Source organism: Vidua macroura, unplaced genomic scaffold (genome assembly GCF_024509145.1).
Source record: "Vidua macroura isolate BioBank_ID:100142 unplaced genomic scaffold, ASM2450914v1 whyUn_scaffold_107, whole genome shotgun sequence".
Lineage (NCBI taxonomy): Eukaryota > Metazoa > Chordata > Aves > Passeriformes > Viduidae > Vidua > Vidua macroura.
In genome coordinates, this window is record NW_026530542.1 from 518,540 (window position 1) to 546,111 (window position 27,572).

Below are 27,572 nucleotides of genomic sequence, written 5' to 3' on the forward strand. Positions count from 1 at the left end.
CCTTTTTATTTTCCCAGGCTTTCCTTTATTTTCCACTTTTTTTCCATTTTCATTTTCTTTACAAAAAAAAAAAAAAAAAAAAAAAGAGATGAAGAAGCCCCTCCCCGAGAGGAGGGGGCAACCCCCCTGGAACCCCCCCCCCGCCCCAAATCGCATCCCTAACCCCCTCCTGGCACTTTTTCACGGCGTTGGGTGGAGGGGCTGCACACCTTGGAGGGGGGGGGTCCCCATGGAGGTGGGGGGGGTCCATGGGGCACCGAGGGCTCGGATGTGGCACCAGTGGAGGGGGGGGGGGGGGGCTCCAGAATACCTGGGTGGGGCCTTGCACACGCGTGGTACAGGTGTGTCACACGCACACACGCGTTCCCCCCCACCCCCCCAGCAGCACCACCCTGACCTGCCCCCCGTGCCCCCCGTGCCCCCCCGGAGGTGGCATCGCACGGGGCTGTGCCCCCCCCCCAGTGCACCCCCACACTGCCAGCGACCCCAGCCCAGCCCCCAGCATGGGGGGGGGCTCCGTGCCTGCACCCCCCCAGCTGCAGTGTGGGGGGGGGGTCTCAGTGGGTGGGGGGGCCGGGACCCCCAGCACCAGTTGTACCCGATGGGTGGGGGGGGGGGGGATGGAGTTTCAGTGGGTGGGGGGGGGGTCTCAGTGGGTGGGGGTCCAGGGTTCTCAGCACGGGCAGTGCTGCAATGATGGGGTGTCAGCGGGGGAGGGGGCTGGGACCCCCAGGAACAGGTGTACCCCAGGGATGGGTCTCAGGGAGCGGAGGGGACCCCCAGTACCCCAATGATGGGTCTCAGGGGGTGGGGGTCTAGGACCCCCAGCACCAGCTCTACCCCAGTGATGTAGTGATGGGATGTCACTGGGGGGGGGGGAACTGGGACCCCCAGCACCAGCTCTACCCCAGTACGGGGTACTCAGTGATGGGGTCTCAGTGGGTGGGTGGGACCCCCAGAACTGGCTGTACCCCACTGTGGTGCAGGGATGGGATGTCATTTTAGGGGGGGAACCTGCAACCCCCAGAACCAACTGAATCCCAGTGATGGGACGGCACTGGGTGGGGTCCAGGACCCCCAGCACCGACTGTCCCACAACCCAGCACAGAGTGATGAAGAGGAGGCTGGTGTGGGGGTGACAGGGGGCCCCCGAGTGACACTGAAACCCCCCTGTCCCCCAGCCATCCCCTGCCCCGGTGCCGTCAGCCGAAGTAGGGGTTGTCGTGCTGGAAGTTGTAGTCGGGACAGACCTTCTGCACCAGCTTGTAGTCGATGCTGAGGAAGGAGATGAAGATGCAGATGACCTTGAAGGGCTTGGCGCAGAGCCAGGCCGCGTGGCTCTGCGTGTGCTCCGTGAAGCACACCTTGGACGGGTCGTACAGGCACGGTTTGTTCTTCCGCGCCCGGTTCGTCTTCTCGTACTCCACGTGACAATTGAGCGCCTTGGCCGGGCGCCCCTCGGGCAGGGTGCTCTGCTGGGGAGGGGGCGGTGGCCGCAGCAGGGCTGGGGGGCCGGGCACCAGCACCTCGAAACCCACCGCCTTGGAGGGGGGCACGATGCTGACGGAGACGTTGCCCAGGCTGGAGGAGTTGTGTCGGAAGTAGACGCTGAAGGTGCCGTTGATGTGGTCGACGATCTTCCCCGTCACCAGGAGGCTGAACTTGAGCGTCTTGATGTTGAAGTAGAAGTCGCCCCAACCAAAAATCTTCTTGGTGCGGCTCGACTTGAGGGTGGGCTTGCGGTGGGCGCGGGGGCTCAGCAGCTCCCCGGCCGTCTGGTTCTTCTGCCAGTCCCAGGGGCTCCGTCCGGTGCCCGCCGGTGTCCCCGCGCCCCGGGGGGGCTCTGCCGGAATCAGCCGCCCGGGGTCGAGCACCGGGGGCTTCAGGGTGCCGTAGGGGACATCCTTGAGGAGGCCGGAGGTGCCCATCTCCAGGTACCCCAAGGTCTTGGCGACGTGACCGCCAGCACACACCGTCTGGGGAGAGAGGGCAGAGAGGGCGTGAGCTGTGCCTGTGCCCTTCCCCGTCCCTCTGCCTGCACCCTCCTCATCCTCTACTTACTCCTCCTCCCTCCTTATCCTCCCGCCTGCACCCTGCTCATCCCCCTGCATGCACCCTCCTCATCCTCCTACGTACAGCCCCCTCCTCATCCCTCTGCATGCACCCTCCTCATCCTCTACTTACTCCTCCCTCCTTATCCTCCCGCCTGCACCCTGCTCATCCCTCTGCCTGCACCCTGCTCATCCCTCTGCCTGCACCCTGCTCATCCTCCTCCCTACAGCCCCCTCCTCATCCCTCTGCCTGCGCCCTCCTCATCCTCTACCTACTCCTCCCTCCCCATCCTCGTGCCTGCACCAGCTGGGCTGGCACCACACCAGCCCCTTCCCAAGGTTCCCCCAGTCACTGGGATGGACACCAGCGAGCAGAGCCAGATGCCAGCCCTAGCCTGGGACCCCAACTCTGACGTGTCCCCTGTCCCTCATCCCCCTGCCCACCTGCCCCCCGTGCCCCCATCCCTCATCCTCCTGCTCCCGGGGTGCCCGCTGTGCCCTCCTGCCCTGCCAGCTGCTCCGGCACGCGGGATGCTGCTCCGGCAGCCCCGGCCTCGTCAATCACTGTCGCCCTGAGCTGGCAGGTGCTTGGCTGCTCCGGCAGTTTCTGCTCTGGATGACCTGGATCCCGGGAGGAACGAGGAGGGGGAGTGGGGAGGGGGTGGTGAGCAGAGGCACCAGCTGGAGGGGCTGGGGGGAGCGTGGGGGGCTGTGCTCTCATGGGAAGTTGAGGCAGGCCCTGGGAATGGCTCCTGTCATTGCTGGGGGCTCATCCTGGCATCACTCACCCTACAGAATGGCTCGATGCCGTTTCCTGCTTGGGAATGATCCCCCATCGGGAATGACAGGGGTCCCATGAGCCCCATCTGAGAGGGGTGAGCCCCCCATGTCCCCTCCTCCATGGCTGGGCCGCTCTCAGTGCAGGGTCTCCCTGCAGAGATGGAGCAGCACCACGGGGGGAGCTCAGCCAGGGACCTCCACACCCTCTGCTGATCCAGAGGCTCCATCTGATCCACCCCTGGCATCCCCCCGAGCTGTGCCAGGCTGAGCTCCTAAATCTGCTCTGGCTGTGCTGCACCAGAGAGAGGAACCCTGGGCAGGGCATGCAGCCCCGCCATGTCCGTGGGAAGGGGATTTGGGGTGTTTCAGCCCATCGTGGGGGGCCAGGGTGTGCGGTGCAGAGCTGCAGCTCAGCATCCATCCCTGCACCCCCAGCCCGGCCAGCCCCCCGCTCCCCCCGGCTCTTTCCCAGCTCGGCTGCTGCCTTCGCCCTTATCTATATTTCAACGCAGCTTCAAAGCCGGGCGCCTTCGCCAGCCGGAGAGGGGGGGCAGGACCGGGATGGTGAGATAACGAGGGGAGCGGGAGAGGGGCACCCCCCAGCTGAGGGAGCTGCGTTTTTGGGAGAGGGGTGGTGTCAGCACCCCAACTCTGCTCCGTCTCTGCATCCGTCAGGCCTGGGACCCCCCACACCCCACTGTGACCCCTCAGCTGGGAGCCCCCCAAATCCTTCTGCACCCACGGCGAGGGGCTGGGGCTGCAGCCCACGGGGAACACGCACGGCAGCGCATCCTGCTGAGCCCCCACCACCAGCAAGGATTTCTGGAGGTTTCCGAGCTCTGCGCTGAATTTCCATCTCAGCCAGGGCTGGGAGCCAAGGCCGGTCCCCAGCAGTGCCGCAGGTGCCTGTGCCCTTCCTCCCCTGCCTCAGTTTCCCTTTCCAATCCCCCCTCTCCATGACTCCGTGCAGGGGTGAGGGGGTGTGATGTGATTGGATTGGAAGAGGCTGTGATGGGAATCGCTGGAGGGACAGGGAAGGGACAGGGAAGGGACAAGGAAGGGACAGGGATGGGCAGTCGGGAGGGGACGCAGTAGGAACAGAGGGGGACAGACACTGGCAGCCCCCGCTGTGCTCCTGGGGCTGCGAATCCCCAGGCCAGCCTGGCACGGGACAGAGCCAGGGGCTGGGGGGCACAGGCCGGGCACAGACAGAACCAACACCCCCCATCTCTGCAGAACTAGAGGTACCCCAGCCCCTGCGGGCGAGGGGCCAGATTGGCAGCCCCCCAACCCCTCCAGTCCCTCGGCAGGAGCTGCTGGGGGAGCGGGGGATGAAAGGGAATTGCAGAGCAGGGCAGCGGCTGCGATGCAGCCAGGGCGATCGATTGCGGCACCGGCGCAGCCCGGATCGCGGGGGGACCCTCGCTGCCCGCAGCCCCCGCTGAGCCCGGGCCGGGGGGCTCGGAGCCTGCGGGGATGAGCAGGGGTCGCTTCAGCCTCGCCAGCGCCGAGGGGAGCCAAGGTCACCCCCCCGCGCCCTGGCAGCGCTGTCGGCATTCAGGGCAGGTCCCGTACACCTCGCGTTAAATATTAATGCTCCTGCTGTGCCGTCGGGGTGCAGCCGCCCGCACGTGCCCCTGAACCTCCTGGACATGCGTTGTGGGTGCACGGGGGGGTCCCAGTGCCGGCCCCCTCCCGCCCTGTTCTCACCAGGAGCCGTGGCCAGTGCCAGGCCAGTGAGGGGCTCTGCTGCCACACGGGTTACCTGAGATGGTTGTTTTTCACCGTCACATGCACCGCTGGATCTACACATCCCTGCTGCTCCCCTCCTCGTCCCCTTGCCTGTGCTCCTCCTCATCCTCATCATGATCCCCACAGCATCATTCCGTGGTTTAGCTGCTCTCAAGCCCCTCGTGTGCCCTTCTGTAGCCGTGTGGGGCTGCCGTGTGTCCGCAGGCACCGTGTGCCACCCCCCGCCCCGTGAGCACACGGAGCCAGGCGAGGATGCGGGAAGGGCTGGAGGCAGCTGCAGAGGGACCGGGAAGGGCTGGAGGCAGCTGCAGAGGGACCGGGAAGGGCTGGAGGCAGCTGCAGAGGGACCGGGAAGGCTCTCGGTGCCGGCATCAATTTGGTTTGTCAGGCCCGGCTGTGATGGCCACTCACATCCCATTTGCTGCTGGGGCCGAGCGCCGTCAGCTGCTCCCCCGAGACCCTCGGTCACCTTGGTGGAGGGGAGTGGAGCAGCAGGGAGGGGGACAGGGGGGCCTGGCTGCCCCGGTGTGGGTTGGGATGAGCTCCAGCACCCCGAGAGAGGGGCTGGGAGTGATGGGGTACAGGCTCAAGGCAGAACAGCCCCACCAGCACTGTGGGGGGAGCAGAGCACCACAACACCCCCAGCAAAGGCCTCATCTCCACCACCAGCCTGTCCCTGTCCCAGGCGTGTCCCCATCTCTACTGCCAACCTGTTTCCATTCCTACAGCCAGCCTGTCCCTGTCCCCATGGCCAGTCTGTCTCCATGCCCACCACCAGCCTGTCCCCATTATTGCCACCAGCCTGTCCCTGTCCCTACCGCCAGCCTGTTCCCATCCCTGTCCCCATCCCCTTTCCCATCCTATCCCCACACCTCGGCGGGGTCCCTGGCAGCACGGACACTGCTCCACTGCTCGGGGGTCTCCTGCTCTCCCCATGGGCGCAGGGTCAAGCCAGCCTCTCCCCTGTCACCCCGACGCCTTCGTTAGCGCGAGGAGATTAATTGGAGGTGGTGAGCGACAATCCCCGCGGGCCCGCTCCCCCCGGCACGCGCAGCCCGGGGCGCCGTGGCATTTCCAAAGGTTAGCAGCAAACAAGGTGCCTCTGACAGCTCCCATTTATCTCCCGGCGCCGCGCGGGTGCTAATGCGGTGCCGCGGTGCCGCGCCGGGCTCCGCGGGGCTGCGGGAGGCACCCGGCGTGCCCAGGCGTGTCCGAGTGGGCGAGGGAGCACGGGGAGCTGCGGGGTGGCTGTTCCCGAGTCTCTGGGTGAGCGTGTGCACCCGTGGGTGCCGCAGGTGTGTGCCCGGGCCACCTGCGTGCCCGAGTAATGCAACGAATTGCCAGCGGGTGCTCTCGAACACACGCGCTGCTGCCCATGCAGCTGGGTGTGCATAAAAAACTCCACGTGTCCTGCATGGCCCCGCGAGCACGTCGGTGTGTGCACAAGCACGGTGACACGTGTGGTGACACACACAGGGTGACATGTGTGGTGACACACACAGGGTGACATGCACATGGTGACACGTGTGGTGACACACACATGGTGACACATGTGGTGACACACACAGGGTGACATGTGTGGTGACACACACATGGTGACATGTGTGGTGACATGCACATGATGACAAATATGCGGTGACACACACATGGTGACACGTGGTGACACAGGGTGACACGCAAACGGTGACACACACAGGTTGACACGTGTGGTGACACACACATGGTGACATGCACATGGTGACACGTGTGGTGACACACACATGGTGACATGTATATGGTGACATGCCCATTGTGACACGCACATGGTGACATGCACATGGTGACAGGTGTGGTGACACGCACATGCATGGAGCGAGGTGCTCAGTGTGGCTGCACATCCTGGGTGACGCATTCCCGTGCTCCCTGTACGCCCACCCCCGTCCCCACTGCCAGCCTGTCCCCATCCCTACACCCAGCCTGTCCCCATCCCTACACCCAGCTTGTCCCCATTCCCACTGCCAGTCTGTCCCCATCCCTACACCCAGCTTGTCCCCATTCCCACTGCCAGTCTGTCCCTATCAATGCCACCACTGCCATCAATGCCACTGCCAATGCCTGTCCCCATCCCTACCAATAATTTGTCCCCGCCCCACTGCCAGGCTGACGCTGTCCCTACAGTCAGCCCGTCCCAGTTCCTGCAGCCAGCCTGTGCCTATTCCTACCACCAGCCTGTCTCGGTCCCTATCCCCTACCTGTCCCCATCCCCACTGCCAGCTCGCTCCTGTCCCCATCGCTGTCCCCATCCTCACAGCCACGCTGTCCCCGTCCCTACCAGACGGGCAGGGCACGGCCGTGCTGCTGCCACACTGAGCTGCAAGTGACCATCCTGGGCAGCGCTTGGTGCCAGGGCAAAGGACTGGTGTGCTGCTGGGCACCCCTGGGCTGGGGGCACTGGGGAGGGGGCACCTGGTCCCTCCCCGGGATGGCTGCAGTCGAGGATACTGGCAAGGGATCAAGGGCGAAAGGACACGGAAGAGGTGACATGCAGGGACAAGTCAGGACATGCCCGAGCACGGCCACCCTGCCACGTGTACAACCACAGTGGTGGCTGGATGGATCCTGCCTGGAGAGGGGCTCAGCGAGACCCCCTCAAGGCTTCCTCGGTCCTTCCTCTGCCCCTTGTGTGCTGCTGCAGCCACAACCCCTGACAGGGGGGTGGGCAGGTGAGCTCGACACCCCCTGCACCAGGATGGGCATCCCAACACCAGGATGGGCACCTCCAACACCAGGATGGGCATCCCAACACCAGGATGGGCACCTCCAACACCAGGATGGGCACCCCCAACACCAGGATGGGCATCCCAAAACCAGGATGGGCACCCCCAACACCAGGATGGGCACCCTCAACACCAGGATGGGCATCCCAACACCAGGATGGGCACCCCCAACACCAGGATGGGCATCCCAACACCAGGATGGGCACCTTCAACACCAGGATGGGCATCCCAACACCAGGATGGGCATCCTAACACCAGGATGGGCATCCCAAAACCAGGATGGGCACCCCCAACACCAGGATGGGCATCCCAACACCAGGATGGGCACCCCCAACACCAGGATGGGCACCTTCAACACCAGGATGGGCATCCCAACACCAGGATGGGCACCCTCAACACCAGGATGGGCATCCCAACACCAGGATGGGCACCTCCAACACCAGGATGGGCATCCCAACACCAGGATGGGCATCCCAAAACCAGGATGGGCACCCCCAACACCAGGATGGGCATCCCAACACCAGGATGGGCTTCCCAACACCAGGATGGGCTTCTCAACACCAGGATGGGCATCCCAACACCAGGATGGGCACCTTCAACACCAGGATGGGCATCCCAACACCAGGATGGGCATCCTCAACACCAGGATGGGCATCCCAACACCAGGATGGGCACCCCAGCACCAGAATAAGCAACCCCAGCACAGAGAAGGGGTCCCCCAACATTGGGATGGGCACCCCCAACATTGGATGGGCACCCCCAGCACTGGGAAGGGCACCCCAGCAGTGGGATGGGCATCTCCAGCATCAGGACAGGTGAATCTGACACCAGCACCTCTTCAGCCAGAGAGCCTGGATGAACTCACCAAAGCCAAACCCACCAAATTCACCAAATCCAACCAAATCCACCAGACCCACCATCAGGTCCTTCCAGCCGCGTGCTGAGGTCCTGCTCCAGGTGACACTGACGTGCTGCGTGCCCAAGGCCTGGTGTCACCTCGAGCAGCACCACGACCCGCACGGGGCCGGCTTTGGATCAGCTTTGGATCAGCTGTGCCTTCACCCCACAAACAGACACCTCGCTCCTCGCTGACAGAAAAAAATATGCAAATGCTGCAGCTTTATTAACGCGCTCGGCACGCGCTGGCTAATAAATATTTCATAGCCCGAGTAGGACTTTTTTTCTCCCTCCTCCTTCTTTCTTTCGTTTTGGTTCCTTTTCCCTGTCACTCGTTTCCTGCCTTTTCTTTCCTCAGCCGTTGTTTTATTTATTTATTACTTTTAAGGGCTTCACGGTGAGGTAGGAGCTGGGAGGTGGATGGGGGGGAGCCGGGAAGAATGTACATCCCGAGTCTCTCCCCCCACGGGTGAAAAAGGAAAGTGCTGTTAAGAGCAAAGGAAAAAATATAATAGAAGGGAGGAGACGGCAGCAGGCAAAGGATTCGGGGCTTGTGTGACTCATTGGGCTGGAGGAGAAAAGGGAATGAATGGGAAAACAGGAGATAAACGGAGCGGGAGGGGGAGAGGGGGTGCGGGCGGGTGGGCAGCCGCCAGCAGAGAGGGGACACGGGGGCGGCGGGGGACAGGGACATGCGGCTGCTGGGCATCTGTCACCCTGCAGCTCCCTGAGCTGACCGGAGGCCAACAGGCCTGGGAACCCCCCTGGGCTTCGGCGGGATCCAGCTCCTTGTGGGGGTCACTGGGGCGGGGGGCTCCTCCCGGCCACCCCCAGTCACTCTGAGCAGGACGTGGGGACACGGGCAGCTCGCGAGGATGGTGCGTGGGGACAAGGAAGTGCAGCCAGCAGGGACGGGTCCCACGTCACTCCCGCATCTCCAGTGCCAGGGATGCCCCCCCAGGATGCTCCCCCTCCTCGGCCCTGCCTCAGTTTCCCCCCAGCAGAACAGGCTGTGGGGTTCCATCCTACCCCTCTTCCAGCTCTTCAGCAGATGAGAGCAGAGAGGCAGCAGCTTCCTCCGAGTCCCCCCAAAACAGGGGGACCCCAGGCCCTCAGCAATGCAGCCCCCACCTTATGCCCGGCTGCTCCCCCCCCCCCAGGCACCCCCACCCCTTGCCTCACCGATTCACTTTATTATTGCAATAAATGTAGCCATAAAAGTGGCAGGTATTGGCGCGCACAGAGATCGCTGCTCCTGAGCTATGGAAATGTAATTTCGAGTGTGCCCGGGAAATTTTATAAGATCGTATCAGGCGGGATCATAAATCCCATTCCCAGCCCCCCCCGCCCCCTCCCCACCTCCCTGGATGAGACAGGGCCAGTGCGAAGGTCACCAGAGAGAGGGAAAATGCCAGGCTGTCCCCCAGGTGGGACCCCATCCCTGCGGCCCCCACACTGCACATCTCCTCCCGACATTCCCAGTGCCAGCAGGGATCTGCTCCCCCCAGGAAGTGGGGGGGCAGCAGCAAAGACACGGCTGTCCCCACACCCCCCGGCAGTGGACTTTGATTGAGACCCTCCAAGAGACCCCCGGGGGCGGTGGGGACCCTCAAGGGCATCGCTGGGACCGCAGCTCCTCTGGGGTCACAAGGACTGTGACCCACCGCAGCCAGGCACTGGCTCCCACCAGGAGCAGGGGACAGCGTGTCCCTGCAGCCCCCTGGGACCCTCCTCGTGCCCCCCAGGGCTGGATTCAGCCCCGCTGTTCACCCATCACCCAACCCAGGCCCCGTGCCAGGTGCCAGGTGAGGCTTTGCTCTGCCTGCTGCAGACCAGGCTCCGCTCCTGTGCCGGGGGGCCCGAGGGGACAATGAGAGGGTCTCCCCCACTGTGACATCAGCCCAGCAGCTGGGACGGTCACGGGGGTCTCACGGGATCTGTGCCCAGCGCGGTGCACCGGGAATTGATTTGGGATTGATTCGCGTCCCTGCTCTGTTCCTCCACAATGACTTTCCTTTTGCAACAGGGAAAAAGGCGGGGGGGGGGGCTGGAGGGGGTGGGGGGGGGGCCACGGGGACGTGATTATTCCTTCAGCAGCAATCCAAGCGGCGGGAGAGGAAGCTTCATCTTTCCTGGGCCATTTACCTCCAGCGCCCGAGCGCGAAGGCTGAGCCAGGCACCGCGGCGAGCCTGGAGCTCGGCCAGGCCAGGGGGTGGGGGGGCTCCAGCTGCGGGGTCTCACCCCACGCTTGGGCCACCGGCCTCGGGGACCTTGGCTCCTTGAGAGGAGGAGCTGTGGATGCAGAAGGGGCGGGCAAAGTCATCCATCCGGGAGTGTTAATTGGCAAGAGTGTGATTAGCGGTGGGGGCTCAGCTGGGGGCTGCTGTCGCAGGGGGGAGCGCCCGTCTTGCCCCCCATCCCGGCTCGGCCACCTCTGCCAGTCCCCAGCGGAAAACTGGCAATTAAAAACAGGAGTGAGGGGGGAAAAAGCAATAAAACCGGCCCCGGCTTGGAGCCAGATCGGCACCGGGAAGCGCAAGGGTGGGTGGGTCTGGCTGGGGGGCACCCCTGGGTGCCCCCCCCTCCCCAGCCACTGCTCCCCCTCCTCGCTGAGGCTGCGCCAGCCACGCTCCAGGCTCCAGCCTTATTGAATCTCCCAGCTTGGGGTGCAAAGGGCACCAGAGGGAAGAGTTATTAAAAAAAGGGAAATGAGTCGCTTGGAAACCTTCTTTCGGAATAACAGTGTGTGTTTGTTTGGCGATAGATTAGCTCAGCCATGCTGAGCACACAGCACCCGCCGCAACGGCGGGCGGCTCCGGGAGCCGCAGGAACGGCACCGGGGGATGCACGGAGCCGATCCCGGCCCCGCGGGCACCGGCCGGGCACCGGCCCGCTGCAGCCCGGCCCTGGAGCTCAGCACCCCCAGGGACCCCCGGCCAGAGGGGGCTGCAGGGCAGCAGCACCACCACCCAAACCCCACATCCTCTCCTCTGGCCCCAGATGTGGTGCACACCCCCGAGCCACGAACCGGGTAAATTGCCCCTAAAAATGGGAGCTGGGGAGGGGGGAATTGGGGTGTCCTTGTGTGGAAAGGGCTGGCAGCATCTGCTGAGAGCAAAGCCATCTGTCAGCCAGCAGCCCAGGAGACAGCTCCTGGGTGACAGCAAGGCGAAGGAGGGGACAAAGTGGATGAGTTTGGCATCCCGGGCCACCAGGCTCCGGCTGGCATGGCCACCGGCAGAGCAAGGCGGCATTTTCCCGCGAAGGGTTAATCCAAGGAGGAAAAGCTGCCAGCAACACTCAGGTGCTTCACAGACAGCCGCTGCCTCACCTGCCTGTGCCAGAAAGGAGGGAAACCGAGGCAGGGGCGCAGGGGGTGTGGCGGGACACATTCTGGCAAAGGCAGCAGAGGTGGGGCAGGGTGAGGAAGGACAGCATTGTCCCCGTCCTGGTCCTGCTGTGGCGCTCAGCCATCCCATCGCGGCTTCATCCCGGTGTTCTTGCCTGTTCCAGCCTGTTCCTGCCCAACCCAGGGCCAGCATCGCTCATCCCTCCCCGGCTGAATCTTGCTCAGGACTGGGTGGGGTCACCCCATCGCCAGGGCATGGGGCACCCAGGGCCAAGGGTGGCATCTGTCTCCCAGGAACGCAGGGAGAATGGCCCTTCCTCCATCCAAGTCCTGCTGTGCCCAGCCGAGGGTCCTGGGTGTGCCTGGGGGACCGGCTGAGACCCTCAGCAGCGGGGAGCCAGGCTGGCCCCCACCCGGGGGGACCCCCAAGATTTAATGCTCAATGAAGAGAAAATAACGGGATGCATAAAAATAACGCAGGAGCCTGGGAAAGGCCGGGGAGGGGAGGGTGTCACTCGCAATCAGAGCTGGGCTCGTCCCCCTGCCTGCTCCAGCACTGCCAGCACAGCAGCAGCCACCAAGGGTGGGGGGGGCCGGGGAGGGGTGGGCTGCACCCCCACAGTGGGAACAGGCACCCCCTGGGCTGGCAGAGTTTGTCCATGCCGGCAGGGGTTGATCCCCGCACACCAGTGTCACCCAGCTGGCACTGCCAGCAAGCCCACGGCACGGGGGGTGACACCCCGGGGGTCCCACACCTTGAGGGTCCCACACCCCGGGGGTCCCACACCCCGGGGGTCCCTCACTCCTCCGCAGGGACAAGGTTGTCACTGCTGCCCTGGGGGGTGCAGCCCCCCCTGCCCCTGTGCCCAGTGCCCCCACCACCGTCCTGCTGGGATGTGGCACTGGGAGCCCCAGTTTAAGGTGCCCACCAGAGCCGGGGGGAAGCCAGTGGGATCCCCCCACCCATCCAGCTCCCTCCTGACCCCCAAAAGAGACCGGCAAAGTTTCTCCCCAACAGGCCCGCAGAGCCGAGGGGCTGGAATGGCTCTGGTACCCTTCCCTGGCACACGGTGGGCACACGGCTGGGCAGACCCCGGCCCCTCCTGGAGCCCTGGGAGCGGGGGAGGCTCCTGGACCCCCACGGCAGAGGGATCGGGGCTCAGGGCATCTCCCGGGGTAATCCCTGTGCAGGAGGCTCCTGCACCCTCGTGCCCACCCCATGCCCCAGGCCATGTCCGTGCCCCCCAGCTTTGAGCCCCCCGTGCCCCCCCCTCAGCACCGCCGCCTGCGTGGGCGGGGCGGGGGGGCCAGGGCAGCGCCCTGCTCCGGATTTCATCAAAACAAACCCATTTGTCTTGAAGCAGCTCCAGCACCGACAGATGCTCTGCAATGGATGGACACGGGGAGGGGGGGGGTCACGCCGAGCCACCCCCACACGCGGGCACACGTCTCCCCCTCCCCACGCAGGGAGCAGCGTGCCAGGGAGAGACAAGTTGCAGGAGCCTTTGCCTTGGGGGGGTCGCGTGGTGCGGGGCGGGGGGGGGGGGGGGTCCCTGATGTGCATCCAATTCCCGAGAGGGAATTGACTCGTTTGATTTTATTCATGAAACACAGAAAGTAAAAATGGAGTGTCAGGAAATCAGATCTGCTGGGTGATGAGCCCGGCCCCCCCGGCTGGGCTGGGGGGGGGGCTCCATCCCCCCCTCCTGACCACCACGGCGCTGGTGGATGCAGCTGTAGCCCCCCGAGGGGCTCCAGGAGGAGGTGGCAGAGGGGGGACACGCGGGGGTGAGTGGCCTTGGGAGGATTTAAGTATCTGGGACTGGGGGACATTGTGGGGGGGGGGGGTCTCTGCGGCTGCAGCCGCTCCTCAGCTCCCACAGAGCAGCAAAGGGGGGGAACAGGCAAAGTCCCCCCCCGCTCCCAGGCCTGTCCCGGCGGTCGAGACCCCCGTGCGTCCTCCCCATGGCTGGGGGGCACTCGGTGAGGTGGGAATGGGGCGGGTGGGAGAAGACCCCCGGCAGGGCTGAGCCCCCCCCCGTGCAGCGGCTGAGGCCGAACGGAGTCGGGACAGGAATGAGGCGTCGCCTCTGCAGGTGGTTTTGGGGCTCACGCCCTTGGCACAACCAGGGAACAGCTGGGCCCCCCCAGTCCTGTGTGGGTGCCCCCCCCCTCTCCCCGACACGGCCGCCGTGGGGATGTCACCCTGCTCCCCCCTCCCCAGGTGTGCTGCAGGTGCGGGGTGCGGGACAAGGGCTCCCCCCGAGCCCCCCGCGGAACCCTCGGGCAGAGGGTCCGACCCACCCACGCGTGGCCGCCCCCACGCTCACGCGCGGCTCCGTCTCTCTGCCCCCCCCCCCCCCGCACCTGCCAGACGGCGCCTCCCGAGCTCTGCAACCGAGGGGGGGGGGGGGGGACCGGAGGGGCTTCACCGGCGACGGGACCCCCCGAGGCTCCCCCCGACACCACAACTCCGCCCGAGCTCCGGGACAGCCCCGTGTCCCTCCAGCTTGGGGGGGGGGGGGGGGCAGGACCCCCCCATATGCGACCCCTGTCAGCCGCCCCCCCATACAACTCTCCCGTTCACCCCCTTACGCCCCCTCCCCCCGTGTCTGACCCCCCCAAACCGTCCGCGCTTTCCGTGACTGCCACAGCCCCCCCAATGCACGACACCCCCCCCGAACCGAACCGCGCCCCCCCCCACTCTGCACGACCCCCCCCAGGACCGACAACCCCCCCCCCAGGACCGACAACCCCCCCTCCCACTGCACGACCCCCGCCAGGACCCCACTCCCCCTCCCCCGGATTTGTCCTACGCCCCCAAAAACTGCACGACTTCCCCCCCCCCCCCCCGCCCGGTAATCGCCCCCTGCCCGGTAACCGCGCCCCCCCGCACGCCCCGCGGCGGCGGCAGCTCGCCCGGCCGGGGGTCCCGGATGCCCCGTACCTGCAGCAGCAGCAGCCCGGGCCCGAGCAGGGGCAGGCGGCGGCGGAGCATCGCGGGGCTCCGGGAGCGGCGGCGGCGGCGGCGGCGGCGGTGAGGGGCGGCGGGAAGAAAGTTGGAGACTTGCGGGGCCGGGCGGCGCCTCGGCGGCCCCGCCAATCCCGGCCGGCGGGGGGGCACCGGGGGGCGGCTCCGGGGGCGCCGGGACCCCGCACCGGCCCCGCGCGCACCGGCGGCTCCGCCACAGAGCGGGGCGAGGGACGCGGGGAGAGCCCCGCGCCTCGAGGTGCCTCCCATCCTACTCCCCCCGAGCCGCCCCCCCCCCCCCCCCGCATTTCGGGGTGCCCCTGGTCCTCCCCCCGCGCCTCCTTCAGCATCCCGGGGTGTCGCCGATCCTGCCCCCCGCCTTCTCCATCAACCCGAGGGGTCTCCTGTCCTACCCTCCCCAACTTCCCTCGCACCCCGGGGTATCCCCAGTTGTGCCCCCCCCCGTCTTCTCCATCACCTCGGGGTGCCCCCGGTCCTGCCCCCCCTTTCCTGGAGGCCCCCGCACCCCGGGACATCCCGGTCCTGCCTCTCTCTCCCGCGGACCCTGCACCCTCCGGATCCCGGTCCTGCCCCCCGATCCTCCAGCACCCCGGGGTGCCCCCCCCCTCCTGCTCCATCTCCCCGCTCCCCCCGATGCTCCCGGACTTGTCCCGCTCTCCCCCCCGCCCCCCGGGACGCTCCCGGTGCTGCCACCCCCCCCCGCCCCATCTCCCGGAGACCCCAAAGCCCGGTGGAGGCACGGGGGGGACACCGGCGGTGCTGCCCTTCCCGGCGAGGGCAGAGAGACCCCCCCTGCTTGGACCCCCAAAACTTCAGCAGGAAGGGATGGGGGCACCCAGGGGGGCCCCCCCAGACCCTGCCACACCCGGGGGGGGGGTTCCTCTCGTCCTGCACCCCCACCCACCTCGGGCTGGACACGCCACCTGCGTCACCTGCACGGACACGTGTGTGCACATGGACACGCGTGTGCGCATCCCCCAGCGCCGCGCCGGGCCCCTCTCCCAGGGGTTCTCACCCCCCCCCCCCCCGAGGGGTTTTGGCCACCCACACCCCCCCACCCCAGCCCCCTCCCCACCCTGTCAATTCATTGATCGTTATTCCCATTATTGCTGTTATTGCTGCGATTATCCCGGGGAGCTGCCGGCGGGGACTTGGAATCGGCGGGGCTGGGAACATTCGGGGAGGGGGGGTCTGGGGGCACTCGGGGGGCCTGGGGGCACGCGGGGGTGGTGGGGGCACGCGGGGAGGGCACTGCAGAACCGCGTGGACATGCGGAGACGGAATGATAAAAGGAGAAACGGGAAAAGGGAAGGGAGAGGGCGAGGAATGAGGGAGACGGAGCCGGGGAAGAGAGAGGAGAGAGCAGAGCCGCGAGGAGCGGGGCGTCCAGAGGTGCTGGCATCAGGGGGGGGGTCCCAGCCAGCCCCAGGCCAGCCGCGTGGGGGTCTTGGGCACGTGGGCACGCGGTCCTTTCTGCCCGGAGTCAGAGGAGCCTCCCCCACTTCAAGGAGAATCCCTCCAGCCCCCCCCTCCCCTGCTGCCCCGGTGCCAGCGCTGTCGCTGGGTGTGAGACCCACCGCCCGCCCCAGGGCCCCCCGCTCCTCCCTGGGCCCCCACTTCCCGCACTGCAGGAGCCTCCGTGCCCCCCTCCCCTTCTCTCCCACCGGGGTCCCCCAGCGCTGCTCCCCCCCGTGCCACATCCACCCTGCAGAGGGTTGGGGTGGCTGAAGCCTGCAGGGGCTCTGGGGGCACCCAGACCCCTCGGGACCTCCCCCCACATGGCCAAGAAAACTCCCCGGGTGGGTCCCGGTGCCCCTGATGGTCTCACCGGGGAGCAAACGCATCCCGGGCCCTGAGAGGGGTTGGGGGGCTCTGGAAGAGCCCCCTCCCCACCTAAACAGCCCACGGGAGGGGCAGAAGCAGGCGGGGGGAGGGTGGGGATGAATGGGGAAAAGGGTGAAAAATAGAAAATATTGAAGGAAAAAGATAAAAATAATTTGGTGAGGGGGGGGGGGGCGGGGGGAGAGGGGAGAAAAGGAGGAAAAACCTCGGGAGGAGATTTAAGGACCGATAAGTGAACAAAGAGCCGGTATTGAAATAGATCTGAGGCCGCCGGCACCCGGCGCGGGGCTGGGGGGGCTCAAAGGCAGCGGCTGCGGGGGGCCGGGGGCTGCGCCGAGGCCGGTAGTGATGGGGGGGGGGCGAGGGGCGACCCGCTGTGCTGAGCCACCGGCCGGGGGGCACCGGGACCTGCCATGGCCCTGGGGGTCCCTCGCAGCCACCTGGCACGTGGCGAGGCTGCTGGCGATGCCACCAAGGCTCCACGCCCTGAGCCCCCCTGAGCCCGGCCTGAGCCCCCCACCCCCGCAGCACGAGCCCCCCCGGGGCCACCACGAGCCACGGGCGGCAGCCCACCGGCCCTGCCCCTGGTCCCTGCCGCTGCCCTGGGTGAAAGGGGGGTCCCAGGTGAGCCCCCCACCCACAGACCTGCTGCTGTCCTGGTCACCCCTGTGGCCGTGGCAGGGCTGGAGGGTGACAGGGACACCCCCACGGTTGTGCCAGACACGGGGGGACGCGGAGTGGGGGGCACGGGGGGGGCACAGGGGAGGGACACGGGGGGGTACATGAGAGGGACACACGGGAGGGGAAAAAGGGGAGATGGGGGGACCTGGGGGATGCTCAGGGGACATGGGGGACACAGTGGGGGGACCTGGGGGATACTCACAGGACATGGGGGACACAGTGGGGGGACATGGAGGATACTCAGGGTGGGATTACGAGGGGGGATCCATGGGGGCATACAGGTGGGACACACGGGGGACACGTTGGGGGACAGCGAAGGAAGTACAGAGGGGATACAAGAGCGGATACACGGAGGCTCACGGGGGAGACACACGGGAGGACTGGGGGGGACACGGGACGGGATATGGGGGGGGGTTACACGGGGGGACACGGAGGGGGTGACATAGAGGGGGCCATACAGGGGGACATAGGGGGGCCACACAGGGAGACACGGAGGGGGCCACACGGGGGGGAAACGGAAGAAGTGACACTAGGGGACACGGAGGGGGTCACAGAGGGGGGGACACGGAGGGGGTCACAGAGGGGGGGAAACAGAGGGAGTGACACGGGAAGGACACGGAGAGGGTCACCCGGTGGGGGGGACACGGAAGGGGGACAAGGAGGGGGTCACGGGGGGGGGGGGGACACGGGGACGCGCGCGCTGCCCCCCCCGCTCGGTTCTCGATGGCGGTGTCGCCACCTGGCGGCGGCTCCCGGGACTGCGCGCGCCGCCGGCGCCGGTTCCCGGTTCCCCGTTCCCGGTTCGTCGGTGCCGGTGCCGGTACTCGGTGCCCGTGCTCGGAAATCCCTGTGCCCTCCTCACCCCAGCGCTGCTCGCCCTGCGCCACGCCATGGAACAAGTGGCCCTGGTGGGATTCTCCTGCCTTAGAGCAGCCAGCTGTGACCCCCCTCCCCATGACCCCCCTACACATCACTCCCCCCGAGCCCCCTCCTCTCCACACCCCATAACCCCACCCCGACCTCCCCTTCTCAGTCCCCGGGGACAAGATTGGCATCTCTGGGCTTTGAGGGCATCATGGCCATGACCCCCCGTGCCCAGGCTCCCCCCAAATCTGCCCCCCAAACTCCCCTCCAACCAGCAGCCTGTGCTTCAGTTTTTAAAAATTTTATTTATAACAATATCTGTTTTGTTTAGTTGTAAAGTAATCCAGCAAAAATTATTAAAACATTTCCCCCCAATAAAAGGATGGGGTCCCCCCCCCCGCCCCCCCACATGCGTTTATTTATTTCTACTATAAAAGCTAGGTCATTTCCAGGTTTTTTTGTGGTTTGTTTTTTTTTTTTTTCTTCTTTTTCCTGTTAAAAAATGTGCATGTTGGAGAGCGGGCGAGGGGCAGGTGAGAGGCTGGAGCAAGGGGGCTGAGGGGCTGGGGACCCCCCCGCACCGCAGTGGGGCTGGGGGCTTCATCCTGGCCCCAGTAACAGTCGGGCAGAGAACGGGGGAAAGGGAGGCAGAGAGAGGGAGGGGAAAGCTGGAGAGGGAGGGGAAAATGGGAGGGGGGAAGGCAAGGAGGGAGGGGGACAATGGGGGGGAAACGGGAGGGAGGGGAATGGGGGGCTGGGGGCGATTGCAGAGGCCAAGCTGCAGGAGAAGGGGGAAGCCGGGGAGCAGCAGATTTAGGTGGGGGAAGGAAACGGGGTCCCTGGGGAGGGGAGCTGCTGCAGCTGGGGGGGGAGGTTGGGAGATGTGGGACCCTGCTCTGCCTCCCCCCGAGCTGTGCCCCCCGCAGCAGTGACCCCACGTGTCCCCTCAGCCCCAGCCCCGGTGTGTTTGCCCCGGTACCGCCGCACGCCGGCCTGTCCTGGGGGCTGGAGGGGGTGAGAAGGGGCAGGGAGGGAAAGGGAAGGGATGTGTGTGTGCAGGAGGAGGGGGGGGGGGGCTCCATGTAAAGAGATTTAAAATAAATCAAAGCCGGGTCTGGCAATGAAGACGCCGAGGCCGGGGACCGGGGAATATACAGGTAATAATACTGCTCACATAGAAAAGTAATAATCCTTCATTTGTACATTTATACAGCGGCTCGTGGCCCCCCACCCCGGCCCCCCCGCCCGCCCCTGCGGCGGGGGCTGTGCCGGGCCCGGGCACCGCGGCCCCGCGGCCCCTCGCCCCCCATGCCCCTATGCCAGGGGGTCTCCCAGGTCGTCGTCCCCCCGTGCCAGCAGCTCCCGCTTCTCGTCCGTGCTGGCCAGGGAGTTGCGGCTGTTGTGGGCGCCCATGTACAGCGTGGCGTAAACCGGGTTGGTGAAGTTGGTGGGCTGCAATGGGGTGGGGGGGGGAGCAGGTGGGAGGGGGCACGGGCATCCCCCCTGCCCAGAACTGCTGTCCCCAGGGGTGTTCTCCACCCTGGGGTGACTCGGTGAGAGCCCCCCACCAGCTGTGACCTCCTCCTGGGACATGGGACAGCCCCGCTGGTCCTGCCTGCACCCTCCAGCCCCAAAGTCTTTGTGACCCCTCAGAGCCCCCCAACCCCAAAGCCTTTGTGACCTCTCAGAGCCCCCCAACCCCAAAGTCTTTGTGACCCCTCAGAGCCCCCCAACCCCAAAGCCTTTGTGACCTCTCAGAGCCCCCCAGCTCCAAAGCCTTGGTGACCCCTCAGAATACCCCCAGCCCCAAAGCCTTTGTGACCTCTCAGAGCCCCCCAGCTCCAAAGCCTTTATGATTCCTCAGACACCTCCAAGACCTGAAGCCTTTGCAGCCCCTTGGAGTATCCCCCTTTCTCCCACCCCAAAGATTTTGTGAGCCTTTGGAGCATCCCTCGGAGCATCCCCAGTTCCAAAACCTTTGTGAACCTTCAGAACCCCCCCAGACCCAAAACCTTTGAGACCATCAGAGCACCTCCAGCCCCAAAGCCTTTGTGAACCTTCAGAGTCTCCACCAGCCCCAAAGCCTCTGTCACCCCTCGGAGTTCCCCTAGCCCCAAAAGGTTTGCAAACCCTTGGAGCTTTGTGATCCCTCAAAGCCTTTGCAACCTTTCGGAACTCCCAGCCCTGAAACCTTTGAGACCCTCAGAGACCCATCAGCCCCAAAGCCTATTCAGCCCCTCAGAGCCCCTCCAGGGCTGCTGCCCAGAGAGCCCTGACAGCCACAGCAATGTGCCCCCCACCCCAGCACGTGTCCCCCCTGCACCTCCCACTTGGGGCAGGACCCTGCAGAGCCGACAGCCCCTCACCTTGTCGGGGTCCAGGGCAAAGTCAGCATCCAGCAGCTCCCCCACGTCATCATCGGGCTCCCCCTCGTACATTTTGTAGGTGGGATTCCCGATCTCCACGTTCATGGCACCGTTGGTCATCCGCTGGTGCTGGAAGCCCTTGGCACTGAGGTGGGGGAGGCAGAAGGTCAGTGCCACCCCCCGGCTGCCCCCCACCCTCGAGGCTTTCACAGCCAGCAGAGGCAGCTCCCGTCCCCTCCACCCCACCAGACTCACCCTTTAATTCTCCACTTGTACCAGACAAAAGCCACCACGGTGAGGAGGATGAGGAGCAGCAGGATGGGGATGACGATGGAAGCTGTTCCTGTGGGAGAAAGGCACGGGAGCATTCAGAGCCTGGGGTGGGGACAGTGCCCAGCCTGGGCTGGCCCTGTCCCCCACCTTTCCACCACAGAATGGGGTTCAGGAGTCGCTCAGGGGCAGCCCTGGATCACCAACAAACCCCCTGGGTGTGGCGTGGCATGGGAGGGGGGGTCACCCACTGCCCCCCACTTAACCTGCCCACCAACAAACTGCCCACCAAACCCCCTGGGGTGTGGCGTGGCATGGGAGGGGGGTCACCCACTGCCCCCCCACTTACGGCTGCTCTGCTGCTCGCCCACGATGAAATCCTCGCAGCGCGTGCCCGTCATCCCCGCGGGACACCTGGGAGCGCAGGGAGAGCACCGGGATTAGCGGGGCAGGGCCATGCAGGGAGGGAGGGAGGGAGAGCTGGGCACAGACCTGGGGTCAGGGTGGGGTGGGGGCACACAGATCGGGGTGTGTCAGTGATGTCTCGGGGGGCAAACAGCCCCCCCTGTCCCCCCCTCCCCTGCCCCCCGGGCCCCTCCTCTCTTACAGGCACTCGGGCAGCTGTGTCTTGTCGCTGATGGAGCAGGTCCCGCCGTGCAGGCAGTAATTGTCACAGGTCAGGCAGCTCGGTGCTATCTTCCCATCAGGGCAGCTGGGGGGGCACAGAGGATCAACCCCATGGGTACCCCATGGCTGCCCTGTGCCCCCCTGGGTGTTCTGTGCTCCCCCCAGCCCCTCGGGACTCGGCTGTTGGCTCATCCCACCCGCACAGCTCATGGCTGGGACACCAGGATGGGCTCTGGGGAGACACTGAGACACATCCACCTCCTCCTGCCAGGACCACCAGGTCCCCCGGATTTATCTGCCCTGAATTACCAACCCTGCCACAGGGGGACAGCTTTTTTCTGGGGTCCCTGCGCCCACCACCCCTTTTCCCCCCTCCAGCTCGACATTCCCAGCACCTACATGCAGGAGACCTCCCCGCTCTGCTTGTTGATGCTGCACTTGCCCTCCTGGCACCGGGAGCACTTGTTCTCCTGGCACTGGGCACCCTCGAATTGAGGGGGGCAGCGGCACTGCTTGGCACCGCTGGCTGTCATCTGGCACACGCCGTCATTCTCACAATAGTCAAAGCACTGCCCTGTGGGGGACAAGGGGGTCAGCGTGGGCAGCCCGTGGCCCCAGTCCCCCATGGAGCACCACCCCCCCCACACACAGCATCCCACCAAAGAGGGGGACCTGGAAATCCAATCCCACAGGTGCTGTTCCCAGGGATTCCCCCATAAGCGGGGGACATGGGAGCCCAACCCCTGATGCTGTCCCCAGGTATTCCCACGCAGATGGTGGGAAAAACCCAAAAGAGAGTTGGGAGCCCAACACTCTGGCACTGTCCCCAGAGGTCTCCCCCCAGACACCCCCAGGTGAGGGACACCCACCTTTCTGACCCCAGACACCCCTAAGTGAGGGACACCCATCCTCCCGACGCCCCCACTGCTGTCCCCACCCCGTGGCACAGCGGGTGGCACTCACGGTACTGGCAGCGGTCGCCGATGAAGGTGGGCAGGCAGCGGCAGGTGGGCTGGTTGCCCTGGTTGACGGTGCAGCTGCCGTTGTGCTGGCAGTAGTCCGTGCACACCTGCTGGTTGCACCGGGGCCCGGTGAAGCCGGTGGGGCAGCGGCAGGTCGGCATTCCTAGGGATAAAACCCGTTAGCTCCGTGCCCACCTGTCTGTCTGTCTGTCTGTCCATCTGTCCGTGACCCCCACCCCGGCTCACCTGAGGGGGAGGCGGCGCAGGTGCCCCCGTTCTGGCAGTAGTCCCAGCACTGGTCGATCTGGCACTTGTCGCCGTTGTAGCGCGGTTGGCAGCGGCACTTGGCCTGCTTGCGGGCGTTGAGGAAGCAGCTGCCGCCGTTCAGGCACACCAGGTCACACGTGTCGGTGGTGGGCACTGGGAGGGAGGCACGGAGGGGATGGAAGTGAGCAGGACTGCGCTGGCAGGACCCAACCTCCCTCCTCACATCCTCATCCTCTCCTCCTCCGGTGTCGCCTACCGACGGGGGAGACGGTGGGCGAGGGAACGACCACGCAGGTGCCGTTGTCCAGGCGTTTGCCGTTGGGGCAGGTGCACACGGGGCCGCTGGGGCTGAGCAGGCAGAGCCACTCGCACTTCTTGCGGTCACAGGGGTTGGTCACTGCGGGAGGGGAGGGCACAGGTGGCGAGGACAGCAGGGAGAGGACAGCGGGGTGGTGACAGCATGGGTGACCCGCAGCCCTTCTTGCTCCACAGCACCTCTAGGACATTCCCCTCCGCAGCCCTGTGCCCCTCCCGTGCCCTGAGGTTGCCACCTGACCGCTCATCACCGCAGTTGGACGCCCCCAACCCACCTCACCAACCCCCTGCTCTGCCCACCCAGACACCCCCACTTCGGGCAGGGAGGGTCTGAGTCCCCTCTTCCCAAGCTCTGCCAACGCCCCCCTCAGATATCAGTCCCTGGCAGCTCCCCACCACCCCAGGAGCAGGGTGGGGGTCCCGGGCCCCCACGCACCCTCCGGCTGCTTGTACTGGTGGTAGAGCACGACGTCGGTGGCGTGGTTGAGGCCGGACGTCAGGTTGGTGACGGGCTTGTGCCCGAACTTGTGAATCTTGAAGATGCGGTTGTTGATGTAGGTGACGCCGTAGATGTAGTCCTCAAAGATGTCGATGCTGAACGGGTGGCTCAGCCCTGGGGAAGCCAGGAGGGGACATGTGGAGGCAGGGATTTGGGGTGGGTCTGAGGCCAGGGACCCCCACGGGGCACCCCTTACCCTTCTTGTTGTCGATGGCCACGACGGGGTCGGTGCCGTTGAGCCGGATGCTGCCGATGACGGAGAGCTTGGCGTCGGCCCAGTACAGCCTCTCGTTGTGGTAGTCCACGGCCAGGCCTGAGGGGACACAGCCCCCAGTGAGCCCCCAGTCCACCCCAAGCCCCTCCTGAGCAACTGACCCACAGAGCAGCACCACCACTGGCCCTACATCCTCCTGCCATGGGGCTCTGAGTCCCCAGAACAACCCTCCCCAAGACAAATGGTTCCCCATCATGGCTTTTGTCCCTCTCCTGTCTCTCTCACCTGTTGGCCACTGGATGTTGTCCTGCACCAGGGTCTCCCGCAGCGTCCCATCCATGGCAGCTGTCTCGATCTTGGGGTGGTTGCCCCAGTCTGACCAGTACATCGTTCTGTAAGGACACAGGCAGGTCATTCCCAGGGGAACAGGACAGCCCAATGACCAGGGAGGAGAAACCCTCCCACACTATCCCCACGGCATCCTGGAGTCACCAGGCAACTCCGGGGCAACTCGAGAAGACACAGAGAGTGACACTGGGACACATGGGTGGGCTTGTGATGAGGGGAGTGTGGTGAGGGCTGGGCAGAGGGATGACAAGTCCCTCACCCCCGTAGTGGGTCAACCACGATGGCGTGGGGCTCATCGATCATCCCCGAAATCAGCGTCTTGCGGTTCTCTCCCTTCATCTGCGCCACCTCGATGACGTCCCGCCCCGAGTCCGTCCAGTAGATGTTCCCGGCCACCCAATCGATGGCGATTCCCCGCGGCATCTTCAGCCCTGAGATCTGTGCGGGGCAGAGTGGGGACAGGTGAGGGAGGAGGAAACCATCGGCCCGTCCCCGTCGCTCCCGCCGTGCCCTGGCAGAGCTCGCTCACGTTCAGGTGGGTGACGCCGCCGTCGATCTGGCGCCGGTTGCGGTTGGAGGCGGTGGAGGCGGAGGAGGAGGCGGGCAGCTCCCGGTACGAGATCCGGCCCGTGTGCCAGTTGGTCCAGTAGATCTTGTTGCCCTTGACGTAGATGTCCATGGCGTCGATGCGCACGTTTTCATCACCCTGGAAGGCTGGCTCGTAGGCCGAGTTGGGGTTGAAGGGGTACATGCTCCTGATCTTGTTGTCGTCCGCGATGTAGAGGATCTGGTGCTCGGAGCCTGCAGAGGAGGAGGAGAGGTTGGCATGGGCTGCACTGGGAACAGGGGCTCAGCCAGGAGTGGGGACTCAGCCAGGAACGAGGGCTCAGCCCAGCTCCCTGTTGGGACAGGGACAGAGTCACTGGGAGCTCGTCATCGCCTTGGGGCTCACTCTGCCGGGGATGGACAGACTGACAGCACCAGAGGTACCAGAAGGGTGGGCAGAGCTGCAGGGGGCTGGAGGGAAGAGCAAAGGATTCCCACAGGAGCTCTGGGGGGGGGTCCTGGGCACGCACAGAACCCATGTGGGTCCCTGTTCCCTCCTGACCTTCTGCCTTGCACATGTTGTCCGTCTTCATGAAGTTCTTGGCGCAGCTGCAGACGTGGGAGCCCTTGGTGTTGTTGCAGAGCTGGGAGCAGGTCCCGAAGCGCAGGCACTCATTGATGTCTGGGCAGTGGGAGATGGGATCAGGGGGAGAACTGAAGGCTGACCCCACAGACCCCAACTCCACCCCAAGGACACCATTCCTGCCACCCCAGTCCCATCCCAGCTGTGAAATCACATCTCAGGGTCAAAAAGCAATGCCAGACCCCACAGCCTGATCCCGAGCCCTCTCCAGCAGCAGCGGGAAGTACCTTGGCAAAAATTCTTGTCCGGCACCTTCTGGAAGCCTCTGCGGCAGGTGCAGTATGAGGTGGACTGGGACTGGACGCAGTGGGCCTCGTCCCCGCACATGGTGGTGTTGGTCATGCAGTCGTATGACTTGTGCTCTGCGGTGGGACGCGCCGTCACACGCGTGTCACAGCGAGGTCCCCCGCCCCCACCGGGCCCCCGGCTCCCCACCCACCGTGGGAGCAGGATTCCTCATCGGAGCCGTCTCCGCAGTCATCGAAGAAGTTGCAGCGGAGGTTGGCGCTGATGCACTTCTTGTTCCCACACAGGAACTCGTTCTTGTCCTGGCTGCAGCTCTTGGGCTTGGCCGTGGGTGACTCTGCGGGCGAGGGGCAGCAGCTGGGACCCCCATGTCCTGGGCACCCATCCCCATGGGACCCTCTGGGAGCAGGCAGGGACTTGGGACCCTGCATCCACACCCTGATTTTGGGAGGAAAGACTGGGCAAAGCCAACCCCAACACCTGGGCTGAACCCTGGGCTCTGGGAGGACCATCCCAAGGGCCACGGTGACCACGCAGGCACCTCGGCCAGGCAGGCTCAGGGCTGTGCCCGTGGGCAGCCCCACTCACCGCAGTCCTTCTCATCCGTGTTATCTCCACAGTTGTCAATGCCGTCGCACTGTCGACCGATCCACAGACATACCCGGTCGTTCTTGCAGCGGAACGGTCTGTTGGGGGGACACTGGAATTTCACTGCACCAGCAAACAGAAACAAACGGTGACGGTGAAAGGAGACGCCGTAGCCAGGCTGTCACACATGTCACGAGCTGCTGCTCGGCCTCTGCCCGCTCTCCGGGGAGGGCTGTCCCACGCGGGCGAGCGGGCTCCGGAGGCTGAAGCAAAGAGACTGAAGCAAAGACAATCGCCCGGCTGCTGTGAGCCCTCTCCTCACCCCGCCCCGGCCCCCCCAGCCCCCTCCCCACCACCAGCCCCTCTGCAACTCCTGTCCCTCAACCAGAGTCACCTCCAGCCCCTCACCCCCACTGGCCACCCCCAAGAGGAGCTGCCAGAGGTCCCCACAGTGGTGCTCAGGCTCCGGGGCTGTCCCCCCATCCTGGGGTATGGGAGGGCTTGGGGCAGAGGCATTGCAGTGTCACTCACAGCACTCCTCGGGATTCTCATCCGAGTTGTCCCCACAGTCGTCCTCCCCGTCGCACTTCCAGGCCAGGGGCTTGCACAGGGTGTTGTTGCACTGGAACTCGTCCAGGGGACACGTGCGAACTGCGACAGTGCAAGAGGGGACACGTCAGCTCGTGCTGCCCTGCTGCCAAAACCCCAGCCTGGGGCTGCAATTCCAATTTCCAGCACGGACAGGGGGTCTCCAGGGCTGGGAGGGCTCCAGGGCTCGGATACATGTCCGTGCGTGCTCCAGGGAGGGGCAGAGAGAGGGGGACACACACAGGGGAGCGCTCCCACCCGCAGCGGGGACACAATGACACCAGGGCAGGGAGTGGGGGACACAAGCAGCCCCGGGGGACACACAGCTCTGCCGTTACCCCCTGTGCCACAGTTCTCCTCGTCGCTGCCGTCCATGCAGTCGGCGTCGGCGTCGCAGCGCCAGCGCATGGGGATGCAGTGCCCGTTCTTGCACTTGAACTGGTCAAACTCGCAGCGGGGCGTGCAGTCTTTCTGCAGGGGACGGGCAAGGGACACGGGTCAGCAGGGACAGGGTGGCCACGGCAGGCCCCTGTCCTATTGCCACAGCCAGGCTCTGAGCCCCAGGGCCACCGGCAGGGGCAGAGGGTGGGGATGTGTCCCCGTCCTGCTCGTACCTCGTCGGAGCCGTCGGCGCAGTCGTGGTCCCCGTCACATTTCCACCTGCCCGCGATGCAGCGGCCGTTGGCGCACGAGAACTCGCTCTCGGAGCAGGGCCGGGGCGCTGGGGACAGAGAACACAGCGTGTGCCCTGAGCGTGGGGACAGCTGTGAGGGCAGGGGGTGTCCCTGGCCAACAGCTGGGGGGGCACAGGCTGACACGGACACACGGCCGGTGGCACAGGGGACAGGGGGTACAGGCAGAGCTGTGGGAGCTGCCAGAGGGGCACAGCTGGTACCACCTCCCAGCACCCTTCCCACCCCACTCCAGGGCTCCCAGATCCCTGTGTGGGTTCTGGGGGGGCACTGTGGCCGCACAGCCTGGCTGCCCCCCAGGTCATTCACTCTCCACAGGGCAGCACCAGCCCCACTGCTGCCCACCCCAGCTGCCCCCCAGGCAGGAGGAACTGCAGCAGTGCCCTGGCAGAGTCTCATCGCTGTTCTCCCTCACAGGGCATGGGGACAGGTACAC

At 65.6% G+C, this 27,572-nt stretch overlaps 2 protein-coding genes across 8 annotated transcripts in view; both read right to left on the reverse strand.

Moving 5' to 3' along the window:
* Positions 1 to 525: 525 nt before the first annotated feature.
* Positions 526 to 14,599, reverse strand: NXPH4 (neurexophilin 4). The gene is made up of 2 exons (XM_054004763.1): positions 14,534 to 14,599; positions 526 to 1,976 (listed from the first exon to the last, which is right to left on the reverse strand). Exons 1-2 carry the CDS (start codon positions 14,582 to 14,584, stop codon positions 1,203 to 1,205), a joined length of 825 nt encoding a protein of 274 aa, XP_053860738.1. The 5' UTR covers positions 14,585 to 14,599; the 3' UTR covers positions 526 to 1,202.
* Positions 14,600 to 18,250: 3,651 nt separating this feature from the next.
* Positions 18,251 to 27,572, reverse strand: part of LRP1 (LDL receptor related protein 1) — a 78,635-nt gene continuing 69,313 nt past the window's right edge. For 6 of the 7 annotated variants that reach the window (XM_054004705.1, XM_054004704.1, XM_054004703.1 and 3 more), the window contains 21 exons: positions 27,059 to 27,165; positions 26,783 to 26,915; positions 26,388 to 26,507; positions 25,857 to 25,979; positions 25,462 to 25,605; positions 25,250 to 25,384; positions 24,942 to 25,061; positions 24,363 to 24,634; positions 24,093 to 24,271; positions 23,771 to 23,877; positions 23,468 to 23,584; positions 23,209 to 23,385; positions 22,714 to 22,854; positions 22,437 to 22,610; positions 22,192 to 22,353; positions 21,628 to 21,802; positions 21,209 to 21,313; positions 20,951 to 21,015; positions 20,587 to 20,674; positions 20,332 to 20,476; positions 18,251 to 19,417 (listed from right to left, as the gene is read on the reverse strand). In XM_054004705.1, coding sequence (XP_053860680.1) covers positions 19,280 to 19,417; positions 20,332 to 20,476; positions 20,587 to 20,674; positions 20,951 to 21,015; positions 21,209 to 21,313; positions 21,628 to 21,802; positions 22,192 to 22,353; positions 22,437 to 22,610; positions 22,714 to 22,854; positions 23,209 to 23,385; positions 23,468 to 23,584; positions 23,771 to 23,877; positions 24,093 to 24,271; positions 24,363 to 24,634; positions 24,942 to 25,061; positions 25,250 to 25,384; positions 25,462 to 25,605; positions 25,857 to 25,979; positions 26,388 to 26,507; positions 26,783 to 26,915; positions 27,059 to 27,165 — 2,927 coding nt within the window. In that variant the 3' untranslated portion in view covers positions 18,251 to 19,279. Of the gene's footprint in view, positions 19,418 to 20,331; positions 20,477 to 20,586; positions 20,675 to 20,950; positions 21,016 to 21,208; positions 21,314 to 21,627; positions 21,803 to 22,191; positions 22,354 to 22,436; positions 22,611 to 22,713; positions 22,855 to 23,208; positions 23,386 to 23,467; positions 23,585 to 23,770; positions 23,878 to 24,092; positions 24,272 to 24,362; positions 24,635 to 24,941; positions 25,062 to 25,249; positions 25,385 to 25,461; positions 25,606 to 25,856; positions 25,980 to 26,387; positions 26,508 to 26,782; positions 26,916 to 27,058; positions 27,166 to 27,572 lie in introns of those variants that run through there. The other variant, XM_054004706.1, reaches the window with a different exon arrangement.

Bases quoted from the DNA above. Each gene is read 5' to 3' on its own strand.
- NXPH4 (XM_054004763.1), bottom strand. From the start codon at position 14,584: ATGCTCCGCCGCCGCCTGCCCCTGCTCGGGCCCGGGCTGCTGCTGCTG. The intron at 1,977-14,533 runs GTACGGGGCATC...CTCTCTCCCCAG, and splicing joins CCGGGCTGCTGCTGCTGCAG to ACGGTGTGTGCTGGCGGTCA.